We start from the raw sequence: 22,344 nt of genomic DNA on the forward strand, positions 1-22,344 counted from the left end.
TTACGTATATACCAACAAGATATGCCACATTCCCAGTAGAGCTCAACCCTGACGACTCTGACGTCTCGTCTGCTCCTTTTGTGCCCTCTTCTGCCGACATCGAATCCCATAGAACATCATCCACCACAAACACCCGGTAGACAGCACACATATCAGGGCCAGGGTCGTATACGCCCACCCATGCCCCATGGCGTTCGTCATGGGCGCAATGGCGGCCGACGCCCCGGCACCCAACTCACACCGAAACAGATTATTCGCCGCCGTCGCAGCAGCAGACCGTTTCGGCCACAGATCCACCAAGAGCGCATTCAACACCTGCGAGGCGCAGCTCAGACCCAACGAGAAGAGGAACAGAAGGATCACCGGACCGGCAAGATGGACCTTGTGGTTCATCACCCACCCGTAGGCGATCATCATCACGCAGCAGATGTAGAAAGCCGGCAAGGCGATCTCCAGCCGGGCTCGCTCAACGTTGAAGTTACTGAGATCGCTCTGTTTGCGTTTGTCGACGGGGAGGCAAGCACGGATAGCATGGCGGCGGTAGTTCCAGTCGACTAGGGGGCCGGTAACAAAGGAGGAAACAATTCCGCCTGCGCCGATAGGGATGTACATCAGTGCGGACTGGATATCGTTGAAACCATAGATCTCATGAAAGGAGGTGGATGCGCCGGTCATGACGGCGTAGAACCCGGCGAATACCAATCCTGCGGCGAGGAGGATCAGGCCTGTTTCGAGTTCGAACGCGATGAGGAGAGTCGGGAGGGGGTTGGGGAGCTGGAAGCGGTAGTTCTTGCGGTATTCGGCAATTGTCGCTGGGTCTGCTGCGAGTCCAGCTCTCTTGCGACGACGATGTCGGATTATATCGGTGACATTGTTGTTCACAGGCGGCGGGGGAACGGATCCATCACCAACGACTTTGCGACAGGTTTCGGGGAGGAACAGGAGCAAAATGGCAAAGAAGACAGTACTGAAGATTAATAAAAACCAGAAGATCCAATGCCAATCCAGATACTGGCTGATCAGACCACCAATGATAGGGGAAAGAGACGGACCCAGCATGAGCCCGATCGATGCAAAGGCAATGTATGAGCCTCGTTCGGCGGAAGTGATCATGTCGCCGACGAGGCCATTGGACAAAGCGACAGTGCCACTGCTTCCGGCACTCTGGATGCAGCGAAGCACCATCAAAGCTGCATAGCTGTTCTGGAGCGAAAGACCGATGTTTGCAGCGATGTAGATGGTGAAGCAGATGATGTATGCCGGCCGTCTACCTACTTTATCTGAGAAGCCAGCAATCAACATAGGCGAAGCTCCTTGAAGAAGCTAAGCAAGTCAGTGATCTCGTCCAAGACTTCTTATTTGACGATACGTACCAGATAGGTTGTAACAGTAAGATTGATCTTGGTGATAGATACATGCAGCGAGGAAGCGATAGTGTCTAGCGCCGGGAAATAGATACTGGAGGAGAGCGGGGAGAAGAAACCGGCCAGGGATCCCATCAAGACAATAGCCCTCTTCTCGTTGGTGGTGAACACGGAGAAATCCTTGGGGGAATCATTTTGACTGGGTTGTGTCTCCTTGGCGATGGCCTCTGGTTCAGCGTCTTGCTGCTGCTGCTTCTCACCCGACATGGAAATACAGTGTTTATGACAGATCTAGTGTCACCTATTCTCGGATGTTGTGACACCAGAAGAGTTTGCGACCCTGATACAAAAGAAATGTATTTAAGCTAGGCCCGCACAAACTGTGGACAGCCCCATTTTGGAGGCCCGGTTCAGGGCCGGCATCGGCACTCGGCCTTAAGACTCAGGTTCAGGGACTTGGTGGAATCGTATCAGATATTTGCAGCACTTGACAAGTGACACATGAATTTAATAGATGCAGTCTGTAGAGCAAGTGTAGAAGACATGTAACCCATCCACAATTCTTCTCTGTAATTGTGTATGTTGTCATTCATGGTGAGTGATGGATGAGGTGGGGAAAGCTCAGTTTGGTGGAAAGCTTGACTGCCTGAGTCAGTCACCGGATAACTCGGCACAAAAATTATCTAAGGTAAGGCACCTAATGTAGTAAGTCATATCTGCTCAGAAGAAACCTAGGTAATTAAGTAGAATCATAGAATATTGCTATTTCCTCTCCCAAACCCCCATCCACTGTCCCCACGCCACAACTCTCCCCTCAATCAAACCTACAATCTCCGCCTTGGTAGCCGCAGCACCCAACTTACTTACAACCAATGGTTCCAACAACCCAATCACCTGGAAGAAGTACCGATGCGGTCCATGGCCCAGCATTCCCCGCGGAGGGATGTAGATCGTTCCCCGACAATTAGCCCCATACTTGAACCCGCCCCTTAGGACATGGCTTCCTGCGGCGGTGGGCTTAAAGTCCTCGTTTGATACACTGCACTTGCTAGCAGGAATACCGTAGTACAGACCATGCGCAACAGGCTCAGCGAGTGGTGCATCCGGATCTTCAACAACAAGAAGCCACTCTTGGATGTTCCCGGCGATTGCCGGCGGTGCGGACCATTTGAGGGCCGGAAAGAGAAAATCTCCAAAGAAGCTGTATTTGACTGGGATCTGCGAGCCGGATGGCCCGATATCTGGACATTCAACAGTGACCGATGGTTCGGGATGCTCCGCAAAAGGAGGGGTATGCTGGATGAGGCCTGCGTCATGGCCCTTGCGGTTGGCGAGCAGCCAGGATAGGGGTCTTTCGATCCACTCCATTGTGTTGCACGAAGCTGATGGATGAATATGAGGTGGTGGTGATGATGGTTGTTGAGGATAGCATTATAAGATGATTGTTGGATGCATGGCGCCTGAACCGGGCCGGAAACGGCTTCGGGATATCCAAGGTGTCGGAGTATGCAGCAATCGGCGATAGTGTCCTAATTCCGTTAACTCAGGAGACAGCTTTTCCACTCCCAGTGGAGTGTGTTATGAGATCAATATATCCTAGGAATTCATATCCTATAACATACACAGGTGAGAGTTCATTGGGCAATGAGTCTCGCCTCCAAGATCTGGACAAGACGGACACCTGCTCTTTTAAGTCTCCCTCATGCACTTTCAACCGGACTTTTTCTTAGTCTGTACTCGAGTATTCAAGTTTCCTCTTCACCTGTCAGTTCATTGCTAGTGATCCAAATGCTGTCATACTCAACGGCATAAAGGAAACAGAGTCCCAGGGAGCAAGTGGCACTGCAGCACCTCACATCAAACCCATCCGCGGCATGAGTTGCTAGGTTTCACAGCAAATATGAGAGCCAGATACCTCAAGATGTAGGCAAGGAATGGCACAAAATGCTAACGCAGACATGTGAATGTGATTGGCCGGAAGGAGAGAAACCTCGGACTCCGCTGGCCTCGGCTGGATTGGACTCTTTGACGATGCGGGGCAATCTCCTCATGCACAGAGATCCATCAATAAAGAAGTCCACTTTTGAACCATAAATCAGTCGCGAGACCTCATTTGAGTTCAATCAAGAAGACTCGATCTCAAAGGCCATAAAGTCAACCACCATGGCTGACGTCTCTCCCAATCCCATCCCTTTCTCCGAGCCCCCGTATCTGCGGGGTCTCCCCTCCCCATACTACACCGCCAGCCATCGCCGATTCCAGAAAGCTTGCCGCGCATTCGCATGGGAGCACCTCCTCAACAATGCGATGGAGTGGGAGAAGGCGGGTACGGTCCCCGAACATGTCTTCAAGGATTTCTGCAAGCATAACATGTTGCTGCCGAATCTGCCCGCCCCATTACCCGTGGACTGGCTGAAGAGACTGGGGATTCATGATATTCTGGGGGTGAAGGTCGAGGAATGGGATTATTTACATACAGGAATCTACTGCGATGAGGTATGATGGACGACAAAACGGCCAACGAAACGGAGGAAAGCTGACTATGGTGATAGCTGTCCCGGTCGGGTCTAGCTGGACCGGGGGCCTCGTTGAGCGCTGGTTTCGCTTTCGGTATTCCCCCGATCATCAAGTACGGTAGCAAGGAGCTGCAGGAACGTTTTCTTCCCGATCTCCTCACGGGAAGGAAACGTGGCTGCATTGCCATCACGGAGCCAGAAGCGGGAAGCGATGTCGCCAATATCACCACCACTGCCACGAAGACTCCAGATGGAAAGTACTACATCATCAATGGGACAAAGAAATGGTATCCCTCAGAGAATATGTCATAAGCGTTGGACATTTCTAATACGCGCTAGGATCACCAACGGAATCTGGTCAGATTATACCACCATGGCCGTCCGCACAGGCGGCCCCGGCGCAGCCGGTCTCTCGGTCATTCTCGTCCCTCTCAAGGGCCACCCCGGCGTCACCATGCGTCGACTCAAGGTCTCCGGCCAGCTCACCGGCGGAACGACATATATCGAGCTCGACGACGTCAAAGTCCCCGTGGGCAACCTGATCGGCCGCGAAGGCGACGGCATGCGCATCATCATGACCAACTTCAACCACGAACGCTTGACCATCGCGGTCGGCGTCACCCGGCAGGCCCGTGTCGCTCTTGCTGCCGCCTTTCAGTACACGATGAAGCGCGAGGCGTTCGGCAAGACACTGATGGATCAACCGGTGGTGAGGCACCGGCTAGCGAAGGCGGGCGCAGAGCTCGAGACGATGTGGGCTTGGTTGGAGCAGATCTTGTACCAGTTGTGTCATCTCAGCAAAGAGCAGGCCGATCAACAGCTGGGGGGTATCACAGCGCTAGCCAAGGCCAAGGCGGCTATGGTGCTGAATGAATGTGCGCAGTGTGCGGTCTTGTTGTTTGGTGGCGCTGGGTATACCGCTAGTGGACAGGGAGAGTTGGTCGAGGGTAGGTTTCTCGCCCCAGGGTTCCTGGCTATAGGCTGACTTGTGATAGCGATTCTGCGAGATGTCCCTGGTGCTCGCATACCAGGTGGATCAGAGGACGTCCTTCTTGACCTGGCCGTGCGACAACTGGTCAAGATCTATCAAGCGGGAGAGAAGAAGCTGGCAAAACAGGCAAAGATGTAATCATGGCTGTTGCGGGCTTTGATGAAATTCATTTATGAAATCCTGCCAGCGAATTGCTAGAAGAAGCTTCGCCTTTGTACGAGATACCAGAAGTATGCATCTATGGTCTCGTTCCACACCTGATATTCAATTCAGTCCTCATGTTATTCACATAAGTTTGGAAGACCAGACAGGTGAAGGCTAGTGGAATGAGATGTACTGATCAGTCCCGAGCATAGGTCCGATTGTTTCACGGGTTTTCTCAATAGTCTATCACCTCTGCTAGAGTAGATGTCATATAGATTCTTCATCCAAAAATGTGTTCTCTAACATAATGAATAGCCTTCACATCATTCGTTGTCTCATTCCCAATTGCCGGCAGTTATCCACGGGTAGTGTTTAAACCGAGGGTCGGGTTGTCGCAGGCGTGCGTGTTGGTATCATATACATATCCCTGTTCTGCCTGGTCAAGTGTCAATGCTAGAGGAAGTAGTTGTGAGGAAATCGAGAGTCATCCGACAGTGTCGTTCATTGCCACTAAGCGATCAACATCCGAACAACCGCGCGACGAGAAAGCAGAACTTGCACCCAGCAGGGAAATAACAGGGAACCAGAAATCATCGCTCAGCATCCACAACACAAGCATTCCACGCATTCGATACAGCATTCGCAGCCCTCTTCGCAAAGGAAGCAGCAGCACATGGCCATCAGACTGCGGTCGATCAGTATGTTTTAGTCACGTCAACAGGCGGAGAGTCAAACCAAGCAGTCAAACATCCACGATCCTTCTTCTGCTCTTGAGGCGGGGCTTGGTATTGCATCTGATGATTCAGTATGGCTTGTTGATGTTAGGGAGTATACGACTCCTACCTGAGGTGGATATGGCTGGGGAGGTGGGTAATGCCCCTGAGGGGGAGGGTAACTGTCAAGTCACTCGTCAGAAGGGACTCAATCGAGAAGATGAGTCGCGGTGGCTGAGTACGTACTATCCTTGTTGTGGTTGCTGCGGATAGGACATCTTGTCTTTCGGATCGAATAAACCGCAATGGGACACTCGTTCAGTCGGATTGCTAGCAGCCAGCGACTTCAGTAGTATATGAATACGTGAAATCCAGCAAAGGATCAGGCAGAAGAAATAAATCTCCAGCGCATCGCCGGGCTGCAGCTGGATGGGGACGCACCCTCGCGCCTGGCCTGTCTTGGCCCTGTAGTACAATCCTGGGGTCCACACTAACAATCAATCTGGAGAGGCCGAGAGATTGTCAGGTCCTGAGAAGGCGTGGAACAAACAGCCGAGATAAAAGCTCTTCGTTGGCCTCTCGCAGATGCCAGCATGCTATTTTCTATCCATCTCTTGCTCACAGCAACAACAACCCATGATTTTGATGTCTCCATGCCTCCGTTTGGCTGCAGTCTGCCAAGAGAAACATTCACTAGAGGGAAAGGGGATGACTGCCAAGAACCCCAAGAGGAAATGAAGGGGAATGTCTCGCCCTTTAGGGCTGACACTAGCCACACTGCTCCATTTGGCCGGATCGACAATCCAATAGTCAAGGAAAGTCAATACTCCACTGCGGTTCTCCTGTCAAAGGAATTGTGTTGCCTGGTTTACATTCCTCTGCTGTTACCCCTAGCACAAGTTGATTGGACGGTAGACTCCCAGAAAGGGGTGACATTATTATGAAAGCCTGTGATGAGGGTTGCATTAGCCACATATATACCTCAGGGGTAGTAATTCAAGATTATGTATATCAAGAATGGAAAAAATGGCCTGTAGATAGTGCCTTATAATAGATAACTTTATAGTCAGAATGAAGCACATGTCATATTATGGCGCTGGCTATAATAGATCTTCCCTTAAATTACTGAAGTAGCTGCTAATTGACTGGTCTAGATATTCCCTCACATTAGCACTAAGGGATTTACTAGTTTGAGATGCTGCAAATGCCTACCCTTTTTAGGGCTTCAGTATCTTAACATACTCTGCACCTGCTATGCAAAACCTTGTAACTAAAATTTAGATGTTGGAATCACTCATGCTAAGCATTCTTTGGTACTGCCTACTACCAATGTGAAGAACAAGATTGATATACACATTTGCACACTCCCTTTCCAACAAGCCCTAAACTGCATCAGTAACACTCACCTTCAAGGATTGGAACTAGACCCTAAAGCTGCCCTGTGGGCGGATGATAAAACCCATACACTCTGCTGGCGGATAATCCCTAGGCATGAGTGCCTTTTGGTGATCATCTCCGCAATCTCAATGTTTAAGAAATGACCCGACGCCATCCGAGCACACAACACAGATCTGGGGCCAGATAGCATTATTTGCCATGTCCAACAGTGCGTAATAACAGTAAAGCATTTTGATATAAGTGTGGTGTGCATCTCACCTTGCCAGATAACCAGTTCACAATGCATTGTGGACACTCTGCGCTACATGCGATTCTACTGTATTGTGGATATGGAAAGACGCTGACTAGTCTGTGTAAGGGACAGATTACCATTGGAAATATTAAAAGCAACAGATATACATAGAGCACGAGGGAATGTAATCATTTTGCTAATTCAGCCATGTAGCGCAGAGGAATAGCCTAAAGTCATGCACTCAAACAGGCAGTAATTCTACCTCCCCCACCACATTAAAAAGACGGGTTCGCGTTGGTCAAAAGCTGCTCAAAGTAGGCCTGAATATGTCAGTCACTTAGCCCTTAATTGATAAATTGGATAACGTACCTGGAACCAAGTACCAGCCTCAGGAGCAGGCTGCAGAGCATCGCTGTATCCGCAGTGCGCATCGTACCGGGTCGACGAGGAGTTGGACGTGCCATCACTCTCTCCACCGGGCTTGACCCACACAAAGGCATCCTCGAGCGGATCGCCAGTGTTGGTCGAGGGGCGAACACCAAAGCCGGTGCCGATGACGTTGCACCAGTCACCCCAGGCGTTTTGCTTGGTGGGCTGGACGCCATTGCGGGCTGAAGCAGCTATTAGCTGATACGTTTCTGACATTTGATAAGCCACTTACAGGTATCCATGATGAAATGGGCATTGAAGCCGGCACTCTGGAGGAGAGGCGCCAGGGCGTTGATGTACTTCTTCTCGTCGCAGTTGGAGTCTCCCGAGGTGTACGAGGGGCAGGTACTGAGAGACCAGGCGTTGTAGTTTGCTACGTTGGTTGCCAGACCACGAACAGCCGCAGGGGAGCCGGCGTCAGTGTAGACCTTGGCGAAGAGGGTTGCGGCGGGGCCCAAGTTGGCGGGCCATCCGAGCCAGCCAGCGTGGCCTGATGAGTTAGTTTCTGAGATGGATGCGTGGGACTGAGAGAGGCATACCTGCGTCGATGTACATGGCGACGTTGGGCAGGTTGAGCTGCGTCAGAGCGTAGTTGACACACTCAAGGTAGGCGCTCTGGGCATTGGCGCATTTGGCGACGTTGAGGTTGGTCACCAGGTTGGCCAAGCTGTCGGGTTCTGCAACTTGTCAGAGAAGAGCCGAGCGCAACGAAAGTATATGACCTACCAATGACGAGGATGGTGTGAACGTCAGAGTACTTCACCAGCTGAGCACGGATGGCGTCAATGTACGCCTTGTAATTGGCCACACCGTTGTTGGCAATCGAGTACTCGCCATTACTGGCCAAGGCAGCGCAGTCACGGTCCGGCAGGTCGTAGACCACGAAAATACCGGCGATAGGAGGGTTGGCGCCAGCCTTGTTCTTGGCCTGAATGTCGGCCAGGTAGGTGCCCATCGTGGGCACCTTGGCGGCAACGTCGCTACAACTGTCAGGGATTGCTCCGAGTATTGGGATAAGAAGACGACTTACAGCCAGACAAACGAGGGCACCTGGGCGACGGCACTAGCCTTGGGCTGGAGCGAGCTGGCCAGAGAAGGCATGGCCAGAGTATTGACCTCGGAGGAGTAGTAGGGGTTGGCATATAGCTGGTAGCCGCTGAAGGGGTTACCGGATGCGGTCACGGTGGGTGCGGATGTAGTAGGACCAGTCGTCGTAGGTGCGGTGGTGGTGGCCTTGGTCGTCGTCGAGAGCGTGGAGGTGGTCGCGGTGGCCCCAGGGATACACTGGGCGTAGTCTGGGGAAGTCAGTATAATCTCTACTGAGGACGACATCGGACATACAGGGATTCAGGGTGCTACAGGCCGCACCAGCAACACAGCTTGTCGCGCCAGACCAGCCTTGACCGCCACCTAGAACATATTAGCATTTGATCGGGTCTTATTCCAGTGATAGTCAAGGCATACATTGCCCCCATACAGTCTGCTGGGCCTGCACCGCAGCCAACAGTAGAGCTAATGCGATGGAAGATGCAAGGTGCTTCATCTTGACGGCGTATATGGTGAAATCCTCGAGACTGATTGAAGACTATCAGAAAGGACTCGACATCAATGGAGATCCGGAGGCTAATTTATATCCCTCTGTCACTTATCTTAGTCGGAGCCATGCCGGCTTTCCGAAGAGTACCAGGTACACACAGTCCGGTTCAACCGCATATCATCCGTTCAAGAAAGCAATTTAGCCTCAAGAATGCTGTACGGGTACAAATCAAACTGAAGCGAAAGCCTAGTGCCCGTGATGAAAGGGTAGTAGCCGCAAAGTCAGTAGGAGCTCATATACAACCGAAAAGGGAAAGCGAAAATTTGATGGCAGCATTCACGGAAAGCCCCGCAGAATCGCATTTCTTCAGTCAACTCCCTAAGATCCTGATCCATTCATTTCCTGCAGTGAAACAATCCTGTTCCTGCTTTTTTCCGGCAGTCGATGACCCTGTAGAAGCGCCAATTACAACTCCCGACAGCAGCCACATGAGCCCTCGCAGGTTGCAATTTGCGGGGGACATACTACATCAACGATATTAACCTCACGTCCAAACCGGACGCGGGGGTTTCAGATTCGACCTGTAAAATGCTTAGCGTCATTTTCCCCGCGTCTGCAACATTTCGCTGCATGCCGACTTTAGGCATGGTTATTACACTCCTTGGACTTCAATTGCCGATTTAGGGGTATGATTCTGCAGATGCCGGTTCTGCGGCCCGGTATGCCAGGCTAGACAGATCCTGCAACTTCCTACTTGTAGGGATCCTGGTTGGCTAGATGCTGTAATGCGATGCAACCGTCCAGGGCACGGAGTCTGTGGAAGTTTTAGGCCAGTTTAGGCAAAAGAAGGGCTGGCGCGAAGCACCAGGACGGCGATCCCACATATGCTTGTTGACCTTGCCTATTTGAAAGGACAGATAATAATTCTCATCAACAAACATGGAGCATCAGTGGAAAAGAAATTTATTGTCTGCACCACCTAGCAGGTTGCTGTTCACAAGATATTACAGTGAATGTCGGCTGCAGAACTCCGTGTTGGAAGAACGCTAGCGCAGGGAATATCAGGCGATGCTAATCCCCTCTTAATTTAGACTAATGTGGCTACGGTGTCTTTTCTGGCAAGACTACTTCCCATGATTAATCAAGGAGAGGATAGGCAGCCGATCACTTCCATCAGACAATGAGCCTTGGGCCCTTTATGCAGAGAGAAGGCTTGCTAAAGTCAGACACATCTAGTTCAGTAGAGAAGTGTTGGTTCTCTCCTGTCAGGTGTCACCTACTATGTTATACAACAATGACATCCAGCTAAATTTCATGGACAGAGTCATACATGTTCTAGACTGTACTGCAAGGGAAATGCTACTGCCTGGATTCCCAGATCAATTAACATTGGGAGTGAACAATGCTTAGCAGTTTAGATTAACAGTATGAAGCTTGACAAGGTCAGCAACATTTGTCGCCAATGAACATCATTGCATGTATGTTAGGTTTCAAACTTACAAGCACCTACATTCACTGCACCGAGATAGCTATCGAATAAGAATATTGCTTTATCATTTATGGTCACATACACTGATCACTCAATCACTTCAGAGGCGACTCCGAAAGTGCAGATATACAACTGGAGGAGATCACTGTATGCATGTTTCAACAGTTCAACGTGCTTCCTTTTCTAACCGGTCATTTAGATCTTCCTTTGAATCGAATTGGGTTTAAGCTAAGTAGTGCCTGAATCAGTCAAAGTCCCCAAAACCTAAGATGCTCAATGGGAGATACGAGTTTAATCAGGGCCATGACTGTTCTCATGCCGGGGCATTTGTACATATCTGACTCCATCAAGATGGGCAGGAAAAAGCTCTACTAGTTGCAACAATCGGGTTCAGCTTTCCTTTGAGCTTGAACAGGCCCTTTGTCCCCCAGTGGCATTGGCAGCAAATGCCCATCCCCTTCAGTGGCTGGAAGAGGAAGTGTGCTCGAACCACCAAGACACCCCTGGAACCACCGACTTAATGATCCATGCCGTGAGGATTACGAATTGATTTATGGCGTTTGCGAAGGTTCTGTCATCTCAAAGGAGCCGATGCCATAGAGGTCGGTGAGAAGGAAATCATCCATCACAGACAGACGCCACGCTCTCTTGCCAACACGAGGCCGGATTCCCTGACACTGTTTAACAACTGTGGCGTATATACCCAGACAATCCTGGCCATAATCAGTATGCTGATGAGTGAATGAACTGCGCAGGGTCATTTGGTGCTTGATACTCCTACATTCTCGACCAGATATTGTAGTGTCTGACTCTTTGAGTGCAATGTTCGAGGATTCAGGAACAAAATCAAGTCCTTTCATGGTCGTCTGACAGATGCTATATATCGATTCTCTTCATCTAAGTGCAAAAGAAGTCAGATTAAGATAGTTGAAACTACATATCCTATCGATTGACCACGCTGCAACTCGTGCAATATACCCAATCCGCAAATCAAGATCCAACCCATCCAATCCGCAAAATATGTGGATTTGGGTTGGCCCTGATTCAACCCGCAGCCAGATCGGTGAACCATACTTAACCTGCATAGATACCCTAGGGGTTGAGGTATAATACTGGAAAAAAGGTGGTAAATGGAATACTATGTTGGTATTATAGTAGATATCCATTATTATCCGCAGTCCAACCCGCATGGATATGAGGGGGTTAAACCCATACCCAGTCCACAACTAGTCTATCGAGAAAAACAGTCAGCCATCAAAAAATGCTCAACAGGCGAAATTCCCCTGAATGTCCAGTTGGATCTTTTCGTGTTTTGCCAGGTTGAGCCAAGTGGATGACCTAATCTCGATCGCTCATAGTACCTAGAGTCCCACTCATTCATAAGGACAGCCTGTGATTGGCCAACCATCAGAAGACATGGAGGACTAAAAGGTGTCTTTTAATCCTTTTTAATCCTTTCAAATGTTTTTCAATAATCTCCTTGGTCAGTAGAAACAGGGCTCAGTCACCAGTTGCGCAGAACTCGAAGATCGCCAGTTGACCAGTCCATCACGTGATGCCATTGCCAGGGGACGTGTAAAAGCGGTGAAGCCTCAGCATAACAATACCCTTCCTGTCCTAACCAACTTCCCTCTTAATCTCCTTCAATTCTTCCTCTCTTCTGCTTTTGTCAAATCTTCTAGCCTTTGTGGCAATGGCTGAACAATCAGATACTGACGATGGTTGTATCGCATGTGGCTGGACAACTTTCAAGCAAAATCGGTGCCACTATTCGAGCCATGTGAAACTCTTCTACGGTGCATCACAGCGCGGTGTCTGGTCAATCGGTTCTGATGTGATCCTCAAAGATCGCCCGGATGAAGGTGCAAAAGCAAGAATCGAAGCAAAGACACTAGAATTTCTTGCAGAAGCTACTGCTACTGATACCAACATTAATATCCCCACTCCAAAACTGATACGTGACTGGGTGGATCGCGATGGGCGATACTTTACTCTGACCGAACGTATACCCGGCCAAACACTCGAGCAAGCGTGGCCATCATTATCAGAATCCCAAAAGATTTCTATTGCGGATCAGGTCGTCCAAGTTCGCAAACAGCTTCGATCCAATTTCATCTCAACTACTATACAAAGCGTCGACCAAGGCCCTTGTTATCCAGGCTTGCTGTTTCTGGATATGCAACCATACGGACCATTTCACTCCGACCAGGAGCTTTGGGATGCCCTTGCCATAGCTTATGACAATCTCCCTCCACATGTCTTCACGAACTTGAAAAAGCGCTTTCCGAAAAGTGAGCCTTTTGTGCTCTCTCATTGTGACCTTAACTTAGGCAATATCATGATTCGGGATGGACAAGTTGTGGGTATACTTGATTGGGAGTATGCTGCTTATCTCCCTGTCTGGTATGAGTATATCTCGGCGTCTTTCGCATTCACAGAAATGGATGTGGAATGGAAGAAGGTCCTTCGAGAGCGTCTAGGTGTACATGGTGATGCATATGACGATGCAAGGGCTCTTTGGAAGGACCTAATCAGTCTGAAACAATATCCTAATCTAGATGAGAAGGGTAAAGAAGCTCTTGAGAGGCTAACTTCAGCTTAGGCTTTCTTGGGTGCTTAATACATAACATTTTATTCTTTTACCTAAATATCTTCTCAAACTGAGGGGCACGGGTTTGATTGTACGTACCTAATCATTCATGAAATCGAACGCATAGTTACTTGTTCGAGTTATTTGATCTGGAGGGAACCCTCCAAACGACCAGGAAAGAATGTAGCGATCGTCTTCCACGGCATATGGTTACCTTTTAACCGGGCCAGGAGCGCATCATCTTCTGATTGCACAGGTATATTGAGTTTGCATGGATTAAAAATAGATAAGAAAGCCAAAAATTATTTGCGGCGCAGTTATTTCAAAAGTTGAGAGGTCAGTATGTACGCATCACGGAGTTTCATGCGCGCAACGACGCAGAAGGTCTCGACATGTCAAATAATAGCCTATCAATTTCCACTTAACCCACAGGCGTGCCATCCGCCAAGCATACCTTGCGAAAATCCGCCGACCTTGTCTGAAAGAGTTTCTCGTAAGCCTTTAATATACCACTGTATTTCTTCCTGCTCTGTTTCTGGGGTTGAGGATGGAAACATTATGAGATGCAGAGGGTTTTGTCGCATTGCTGGGAAGTCTCATTCTCGTGCCAAGCACTCCGCATCATCAGGACCAACGGAAACGAGTGCCAGCTGCATGTTTAGGAGTTCTTGGGCCTTCAAACCAGGACAACGTGTTAGTGACTAGAGCTATCGTGTGGAGGTGCCTCTCAAATGGCCTTATTCGAAAGGAAGGAGACGGTCGGAATTAAATTGTCACAGCGATATAAGTATACTGTATACAAGAGGTGTATGGCAAGGAAGATCTATTCTCCGAAATAACGGCGCTTACATAATAATGCTTACCAATACTGTTACAATTTAATATTAATAAGTTACATAGGCATGATGAAATTACTACCAAATTTGTCTCCTCTTCCGCTAACTCGAATTTCTGGACACCATGAAGCAGAATGCCCGTTTCACGACTGGAAATACTTCATTTAATCAATTATGTCCTAGATAGAGTCCGGGTGTCCATCTTGCACAATGGGGATAGACTTGGAGACCAGAGAAACTCGCTCTGGCGGAGAATAAGTGGCACCTGCTAGTCCACGCTGGCGCGGGGGTGCATCTTTGAGAATGTCTGGGATTCTGATCTTCTCTCCAGGCGCAGCCGCCCTGTTCACTAGTCAATAAACTATGAAAGAAATATGTGAGATCCTTAAACCGTAAGGTAGTAGACTTACCCATTATAGGCAAGGTTGGTTACAAGGGCTCCTGGCTTGGTGAACATCACATTGCTGCAAAGATAGTCTCCTGCTCCAGGAAGGATGAGCTTATTCACACCAGCTAGATCATTCAGAAGGTTATCTCGGTAAACTTCAAGGCTCCTTTCAAAAGAACCACCAGCTGAGTCCTGGCACATGTGGCCAATCACGTCCCATGCTGGAGTCCAATTAATATTCTCAGTGTGATAAGATACAGGGCCCTTGCTGACCCGAGAAGAGGTGCACAGGATTTGAAGGCCACCATCGTCAACTCGAGTCACTGCAAAGTTCAATTTATATTGCATTGTGAAACTCATGCTGCCAACACAGTCAGATAACTTTATTGGTCACGGGAGTCATACTAGGTACTCACTCTGACTTTGAATACCACTGGCCAAATGAAGTGCAGTTTATTGAAACTGCGTTCTTGCCAGTAATTGAGAAAGCCTGCCCGCCGCTAGTGAAGGTAACAGAAGTACTGGCACTTGCTATATATCCTTAGTATTTCATCCTCCGGGAGATGTTATCTCTACTAACCACTCTGTGTCACTGTCCAATTATTATTATCAGACTTCATTGAATCTTTCGTAGATAGAAGTGAGTCTTGCGCTGCCCATGTCCAGCCATTGCCATCTTTCGACTTTGTAAATTGATAATACTTATCCTTGTAATCAGGGTGTGCCACACATGTACCAGGTCCAAAAAAAAACCATACATAAATACCGCCAGGATGACCCTCCCAAGGAATCAGGTGAGGATTATACGGTTGGATCTGAGTTGCACGGTTGATAACCTGAAGTAGAGGGAGGAGCCATGACTCCCAAAACAGAGCATCGCTCATGCACAAGATAGCTCCCCTACCAGGTTCGGAAGGATCTGTATTGACCCAGGTTCCGGTATAGGCGATTTGGGGAGGGACAGGTGGGGTCTCCTTGCTAGTCATTATCAAATAGCACAGAGCATTAGAATTAGAATTGTTGGAGGGTGGCAGAGGATAGACGGGATCTTTCCATGGATAGACAGAATAGTCAATGGAAGTGGGCGGGAAGGTCGGAGCAAGTGGGTTCACTTTCCATAGTAATATTAGTGAACAAAGCCTTCCCGTTGCAGAGAGTAAGCATACCTGTTTGAGGCTTTTCGGTTTGCAGCATGACTGCAATATTTGTAAGCCCCCCACGGCTCATTGCGTCCATCCATACGACCCGTAGCTGCTGAAAGTGATTCTGGGTTGCATCACTCTCTTTTGACCAGTCAATCCCTTGGAAGTTTGAGCCCTCGGGATAATACCCAGGTGATTCTAAGCGCAAAGTTAGAATAAATAGGCCAGGAAGATACAGAGACACTAACCTTGAGATTTAATATAAAGCTTAGCAATGGAGAAAATGCTGCTTGAAGGAAGATCCATCTTCGCAACATAGCCAGGGTATGACGGATCGGACGGTGGAATAGCTTCACGAGCTAGATTCGCTGGTTTAGAAAGGATACTTCCAAGTCTGGTAACAGGCAGTACATACACAATGAAGTGCGAAATGCCACAGTCCAGCCTGAAAGATCAAACGTCTTCATATCAGGGTTGTTAGGATCTTCTGTGGTGTAGAGGTTCATTGTTCCAGAACTGAAGTTCCATTGGAAATAGAGCATAGAGTTGAAGTCAGTGACATTGACTATGACAGTCGGGGCCTTTAGTTGTCCTAAAATAGCTTCACCACTCCTTGTTTTAATCTGAATGCGACGTATTGATGAGGATGGGTCGGCAATGGCCCACATGTTTGAAAAGGTCTCATTGATTGTTTCTTGGCTGATGAAGACGGCTTGGTTATAAGGCGCAATGGACGTCTTATTTATCAAGCTATCAATAAAAGGATTGGGGTTCATTTTAAAGGCGTTTCCCTTTTTGGCACAAGCTTTGCAGACTAAAATTTAATGTGTGATCCTCCTGCAAGCACCCAAGGACTTGTGTATATATATTCTTTATGTATGTTATATCAAAAGATGAGAATAAGAATCTGGGTGTTTTGCTTTAATGTTTATACTGTGGGACTGAAATCCTTAAGAAGAGATGATGAGCTTGGCTTAGCTAAAAAGTATACAGTAGTAATTTTATTAAGTATACTATACCATTGATTAGGGGTGCATTAGCCTTCTTATCTACTGCAATAATTAGAGCTATACATCTTATATAATCTGCTGTACTGTGTTCTTCAGAATGAAATAAGCAGTGGACTGTCAGTGTATCAGCTTCAGGATAACACGTCATAGATTCATAATCTGGAGCTGGCAAGATCACACCACTAACTCATTCGACCAAGTCTAGCCCTTATTGTAGCCTTGAGTTATTAACTTACTGGGAGGCAATAGGGAACTACGTATAATGAGTTCAAAGGTATTCTAGCCCTCTTATTAGGCTATACCTCCACCAGCTTCAATTTGCAGAAAGCGCCGTTATTATCACAAAACCTAATATGAAAACAGCTAGTGGCCAGAGATCTAGACAAGAAAGTCTCGAGCTAAGTACGGCCCAGGTCTCTTGAATATAATTACCCGCTTAACGCAAAGATGCCAAAGAATCCCACTAAAATGGGTTCAAGAAAGGTTCAAGAAATACAAAATGCTATCTGTAGAGATTTTTAGATCTAATTTGAAAACCTAATCTGCAAACAGCCAGTGGCCAAAGTTCTAGACCCTAAAGTCTATTAGACTTAAGGCCTTAAGAATGAACCAAAGTTTAAGGTCAGCCTTAAATAGAGAAAAGACAACAAGTATACTTCATAATCTGATGATGTGTTGTCTGAGTGCATGTTTTAGAGGCCATGTGATTCATAAGTGGCCTTATCACCCCTACAGCCCTAATATGGTATTGTTATACAGGTTTTTAGATATAGACTATAGTCTTTTATACATGAGAATATACAACTCCTAACTGCCCTAGCATTCAACTATTCATAAATACATACTGATTTACTGATTAAGCACCTGTCACTATTAAAAAGTAGGAGATCACACAACTATACCTGTCTGCAAATTCAAGAATTAATATATATAAGTTTCTAAACCCAAAGGCACCACTAGTATTTGGATCCTAACCTCTAATAAAGGTGATGCCTAACACACCATAAGATAAGTGTACTATGTAAGTGAGCTTACTCTATCTTATGCTTGTATCCCTTCTTTACATGCTTTCTTATGAGTATATGATGCATTATGGTCAGGAGACTACTAACTATTTAAAGCATGATAAATAGTGATGAAAATGGACAGCTCTAGACTGGAGTATGGACAAAGGTTCTGGGACTTAGGTCCTTCTACTTCCAGCTGGATTCGCCTTCAGTCTCACAAAGCTGATTGCTAACAAATTTAGACTCTCACATCATAACCCTAGCTAGAATAATAGTGAAGTCAGAGTTACGCAATTACTTACAAGCATGTTGGAAGTAGGTGGTAAGTTAAGCACATGAATCCATCAATTCCAACCCTTTGTATGATCCCCAAAAAATAGCTGCTTGTATAAATTTCTCAAGGAGACACCTCTAGCAACCAATGCAAGCACACACCAAGATTTACTCAAAACTTCATATGTAACCAACTGTTGTGAATATTGATTCTGATTTCTAATTATATGCAAGGCGACATGATCTCAGTTGTGCAAGACTCTGAGTTCATGACAAATTTGCTGCCGGCAAATCCTGTTCCAGCTGGCAAAAGATTCATTGGGTTCCAAGATCAGGACAGCAACCCAGCTGTCTTCTCCCTCGGAGAGGACGCAGTCTTGAATCTTATCATCGCGCAAGATGGCACCCCTTCCCTTGTGAACTTTGGTAGCCTCTGTAATTTCTCTGGCAAGGTCTTAGCGTTTGATGTCCAGCAACACAAAGATTCCAGCCTCTCCATAGTAGTTGCAACAGACGCGGGAAAAGATCTCAGCAATGTCTACATTCTAATCAATATGATGCCAGCAGAACTGCTTAAACCTCAACCTGAAACTATACTTTTCGCTGGGAATTTATTTCCAGTTATCTATGAAATTTTCCTGGTGAGCGGCCTCAGTGTTTTACAAGCGGCTTTCAATACTGACTGGCCTGGAGAGTAACTTTACTCGACGTGTTGGAAGCACAGACTTTCCAATGATATTTCTCACTTTGGCACCTCCCGGAGCAATAACCAAATCGAGCCAGCTGGGATATCTTAATGTTGCTACTAGAGACAGTGGAGGATTTGCCTTCTCTCTCAATACCTCATGGAGGCTTGCAACAGACCCTATTGATATCCTTGCCGTCGCATTTGGTACCTGCCCCGTTGGACAAGGCGCATTTGTTCTGTACACTGCCAGTGATGGAAACCATCTCCAGTTTCGCACATTTGCTGGAGGTAATTTTGCATCTGAGATGAACTGTCCCTCTGGTAAGGCGCAACCCGTATTTCCACTGCATCAATTTCTAACAGACACATAGGAGCACTTTGTATAGACTCATATGTCAATCCCACCACGACCTACACGGAGTTACTTGTGGGAGGGGATAGCATTACTCGGTTCAACTATAGCCAGTATTGCACTGGACACGGCGAGGGAACGCCAATCGTAACTGGAGACACCGCACTGGGGCTTAAGAACATGCATGTGGCTCAAGAAGATGAGGACATCACAATCTGGTTTACCACTGTAAAGAATGGCGTCCACTACTACTCAGCACCTCTTCCTTCACTTACCGGCGGACAACTCATACAACTGCTGGACGACGGAAGTGGAGGCCAGATATCAACCATGCTAATCGCGAAAGAGACAACAAGCGATTTGTTAGTTGACACTGTTATTTCTGTTGACTCATCCGGCTCTCTCACCCTGCTCCAGTGCGGGTCTGACACTGGTATCTGGCAGGCCGTGCCGTTCTATCTTCCCTCTGATTCAAACACTATGGAGGTCCCGAGCTTCACCCTAAGATTCAAGGCCAGCTCGGACGACTCAAACCAGCCGGTGCAATACTGCCAACTCCACATCAAGTGTTCAGGTTCTGTAATAGCCTTCTGTAATGGAGTCAGCCAGATAATCGACCAGCAAGGCAGATGGTACCAAGCTGACAGCTTTGGGGCCGTCAGTGTCATTATTTCCACTTCTGACATGGCATCATTCACCTTCCAAGTGAACCAGTTCAAGAGCAGCGGTCATTCGGCAGTGCCTGTCCAGGCCGCCGTCCTCAACCCAAACATGAAACTCAACGCGAAGCTAACGGCGATCAACTCTGGCAATGACCTACTCAACGCCAAAACACAGACCGGCGACCCCCTTATAGTCCCGAGGACTGTCAGTCAGGCTGATGCTGACCAGGCGGCCAATATAGTCAGCCAACTCAACAAGTCCCAGATATTTCTGGGAGACCCGAACCTGCCCCTCAGGAAGTTCAGCAATAAGCGGAAGGTATATAACCCTAATAACGAGACTCCACAATTCCTTGCCGGTCGCATTTTAGGAGATAAGGACGAAGTGACGGATTTTATTAAACACGTGAGCTTCAGCTCTTGGTATGACCCCTGGGGTGCGTTTTCGTGGGTCTACCGCAAGGCGCAGGAGGCTACGAAATGGGTGCTTAATAAAGTCGGTATGAATTGCTTCTAATCTGCTACTGTTGTCGTAAAATGTTGCAAGATCTACTGACACTGTACCACCAGGTGACGCTGTCAGTCTAATAATAGAGCTCGGCGGTAAAGTATTCAACTTCCTTCTTGACTCGCCCGAAGCCATTGGCAAGGCGATAAGTTGGGTGTTTCAGAAGATTACTGTGGGACTGCAGAAGCTCATCGACTTTCTCGGTTTCCTCTTCAACTGGAGGGACATTCTGAATACGGCCGATAGCATCGTATCCGTGATGGATTCTGCGCTGGACTATAGCCAAGGGCAGGTCGACGGGTTGAAGGCTCAGGAGCAGCAGATAATAGAAAACCTTGGGGACGCCGTGAAGAAAAGGATTAGCCCTGTTGAGACACCTACGGGCACGGAGCTCAAAGACTCCAAGGAGACGCTACCCATGGCCGCCATCAAGGAGAGTGTCGGATACAACTGGACCTCGTACCAGGTGGCATACGCCGGCGTCGGCACAAGTGGGAGCATCAAAGACGCCCCCGAAGCGGTATCGGGGGCCACCTCCAAAGCGGGAGACAAGCTTGGTCCCTCTTTACCTGACCTTTGGTCCAAGCTGACAGACATCTTCGCCGATGTGGAGCACTTTGTCAGCGACATGGGACATGACGTCTCGGATTTGTTTAAACCCGGCACAACCTCGACCAACATTTTCGAACGGTTAACACTTAAGCTGATGAATGCGGCGCTACGCACGACGCAGGAAGCGGTGGACACCCTGCTGGATGCCCTCAGCGCCGTACTATCGTGCCTCCGCAGGCTGGGCAACAAGTCCATCCAGCTACCGATCTTTACGTCGCTGTGGAGGACGATCTCGGGCGGGCGCGACTTTACTGCGCTCAACGCCATCGCGTTGCTGATTGCCATACCCGCCACACTCTTGTACAAATTTGTCAAGGGCGTTGCACCACCGTCGCTCGCAGGCATGGACAAGAACACGTTTGCCGCGTATGTGAACGGGGAGCTGGGGGAAGAGAAGGAACTTGGTATCAAGCGCTCCGATATCCTGCGCGTACTTTCGGTCATGCTCATTGTCATGGAGGAACTCGAGTGGAACTTTAAGGTCATTAGCAGGTTTACAAAAAGGTTGCGTAGCACGACAGCAGATACCATAGACACGGCTATGATTTTCTTGGGCACAGGGCAGCTCATCGCCTTGTGGCCCATCAAGGGGTCGCAGAACACGACACTTAGATATACTGTAAGCTCCCGTCGGTATCACTAGCACAACTCTCTTTCTCCAGTCATTGGCCTTGCTAACCTTAGCCGTGAGCCACAGTCATGGGGTCTGGATTGTGCGAATGTGGTCACACTAGCAACAGGTCGCTTTGTGGGCTGGCAGACGGGGACGCCGCGCGAGGAGACAGCACCTATGGTCGCGACGGTGGGAGTGATGACGTCCATTCCCACCTACCTTCTTGGTATCCTGATCCACACGGACGCCGACTCTGGAGACCCGGCCCTGCTTGCCCGGCACATTACTGAGGATACATTTGCGATGCTCAAGGCATGGCTGTCTGGGATCCAGGCTGTAGCATCCGACCCTGAAACTATCGCGACTGCCACAACGCTAGGATATATTTGTGTTGGGTTGAAATTGCTGCTCAAGTTCGTGGATTTCTATCTCGAGGCTGAGGATGAGCTGAATGTGAATGACGCCGAGCCACCACACCAATGTATAGACCGCGGAAATCTCATGGCAAACATGAATTTCAGCATGCTGTGATGCTGGGACAGAAAAATACAGTGAGGTAGGAGGGTATTGTTTAATGGCTCAGGACGTTTGTCCCTAGTGGCCAATTTATAATTATAGCATGTATCCTGCAGAGGTTGGTCAACTGTATATGATTTGAAGTTAAGGTTATCCTGAGGATGACAGAGCAATTAAACTTGAATACAGTCTCTTAGGTTTTTGTAGACTGGTTACGTGCGAGGGACCGCCATCCTCCCACGGGCGCCCGCGACGGGTCCGGGACCCCCCCCAGTCCGGCGACGGCATCGGGGCCTGGCGCCCCGCCCCCAGGGCCGGCGTGGGACAATCTGGG

At 48.4% G+C, this 22,344-nt stretch overlaps 7 protein-coding genes across 7 annotated transcripts; 3 read left to right on the forward strand and 4 right to left on the reverse strand.

Annotated features, from left to right (window-relative positions):
* Positions 1 to 42: 42 nt before the first annotated feature.
* Aspvir_009431 (MFS transporter) lies at positions 43 to 1,631 on the reverse strand (the record flags this gene model as incomplete). Its single annotated transcript, XM_043272575.1, has 2 exons — positions 43 to 1,323; positions 1,374 to 1,631. The coding sequence occupies 2 exons, from the start codon at positions 1,629 to 1,631 to the stop codon at positions 43 to 45; spliced, it is 1,539 nt and encodes a 512-aa protein (XP_043128510.1).
* A 495-nt stretch (positions 1,632 to 2,126) lies between these two features.
* Aspvir_009432 (YbhB/YbcL family Raf kinase inhibitor-like protein) lies at positions 2,127 to 2,732 on the reverse strand (the record flags this gene model as incomplete). Its single annotated transcript, XM_043272576.1, has 1 exon — positions 2,127 to 2,732. One exon carries the CDS (start codon positions 2,730 to 2,732, stop codon positions 2,127 to 2,129), a length of 606 nt encoding a protein of 201 aa, XP_043128511.1.
* A 795-nt stretch (positions 2,733 to 3,527) lies between these two features.
* Aspvir_009433 (acyl-CoA dehydrogenase family protein) lies at positions 3,528 to 5,009 on the forward strand (the record flags this gene model as incomplete). Its single annotated transcript, XM_043272577.1, has 4 exons — positions 3,528 to 3,860; positions 3,917 to 4,167; positions 4,220 to 4,827; positions 4,876 to 5,009. 4 exons carry the CDS (start codon positions 3,528 to 3,530, stop codon positions 5,007 to 5,009), a joined length of 1,326 nt encoding a protein of 441 aa, XP_043128512.1.
* Positions 5,010 to 7,633: 2,624 nt separating this feature from the next.
* Positions 7,634 to 9,330, reverse strand: cbhC (putative cellobiohydrolase; the record flags this gene model as incomplete). Its single annotated transcript, XM_043272578.1, has 8 exons — positions 7,634 to 7,678; positions 7,728 to 7,969; positions 8,020 to 8,277; positions 8,327 to 8,464; positions 8,514 to 8,767; positions 8,818 to 9,082; positions 9,129 to 9,197; positions 9,252 to 9,330. The coding sequence occupies 8 exons, from the start codon at positions 9,328 to 9,330 to the stop codon at positions 7,634 to 7,636; spliced, it is 1,350 nt and encodes a 449-aa protein (XP_043128513.1).
* Positions 9,331 to 12,506: 3,176 nt separating this feature from the next.
* Positions 12,507 to 13,415, forward strand: Aspvir_009435 (aminoglycoside phosphotransferase family protein; the record flags this gene model as incomplete). Its single annotated transcript, XM_043272579.1, has 1 exon — positions 12,507 to 13,415. One exon carries the CDS (start codon positions 12,507 to 12,509, stop codon positions 13,413 to 13,415), a length of 909 nt encoding a protein of 302 aa, XP_043128514.1.
* Positions 13,416 to 14,418: 1,003 nt separating this feature from the next.
* Aspvir_009436 (uncharacterized protein) lies at positions 14,419 to 16,437 on the reverse strand (the record flags this gene model as incomplete). Its single annotated transcript, XM_043272580.1, has 8 exons — positions 14,419 to 14,581; positions 14,650 to 14,988; positions 15,044 to 15,158; positions 15,208 to 15,219; positions 15,394 to 15,738; positions 15,794 to 15,967; positions 16,018 to 16,128; positions 16,185 to 16,437. The coding sequence occupies 8 exons, from the start codon at positions 16,435 to 16,437 to the stop codon at positions 14,419 to 14,421; spliced, it is 1,512 nt and encodes a 503-aa protein (XP_043128515.1).
* Positions 16,438 to 18,298: 1,861 nt separating this feature from the next.
* On the forward strand, positions 18,299 to 22,025 carry Aspvir_009437 (uncharacterized protein; the record flags this gene model as incomplete). The annotated part of the gene is made up of 5 exons (XM_043272581.1): positions 18,299 to 18,700; positions 18,753 to 19,068; positions 19,119 to 20,261; positions 20,332 to 21,500; positions 21,579 to 22,025. The coding sequence occupies 5 exons, from the start codon at positions 18,299 to 18,301 to the stop codon at positions 22,023 to 22,025; spliced, it is 3,477 nt and encodes a 1,158-aa protein (XP_043128516.1).
* Between the last annotated feature and the right edge of the window lie 319 nt (positions 22,026 to 22,344).

The sequence above is a fragment of the Aspergillus viridinutans genome (genome assembly GCF_018404265.1).
Source record: "Aspergillus viridinutans IFM 47045 DNA, scaffold_8, whole genome shotgun sequence".
Lineage (NCBI taxonomy): Eukaryota > Fungi > Ascomycota > Eurotiomycetes > Eurotiales > Aspergillaceae > Aspergillus > Aspergillus viridinutans.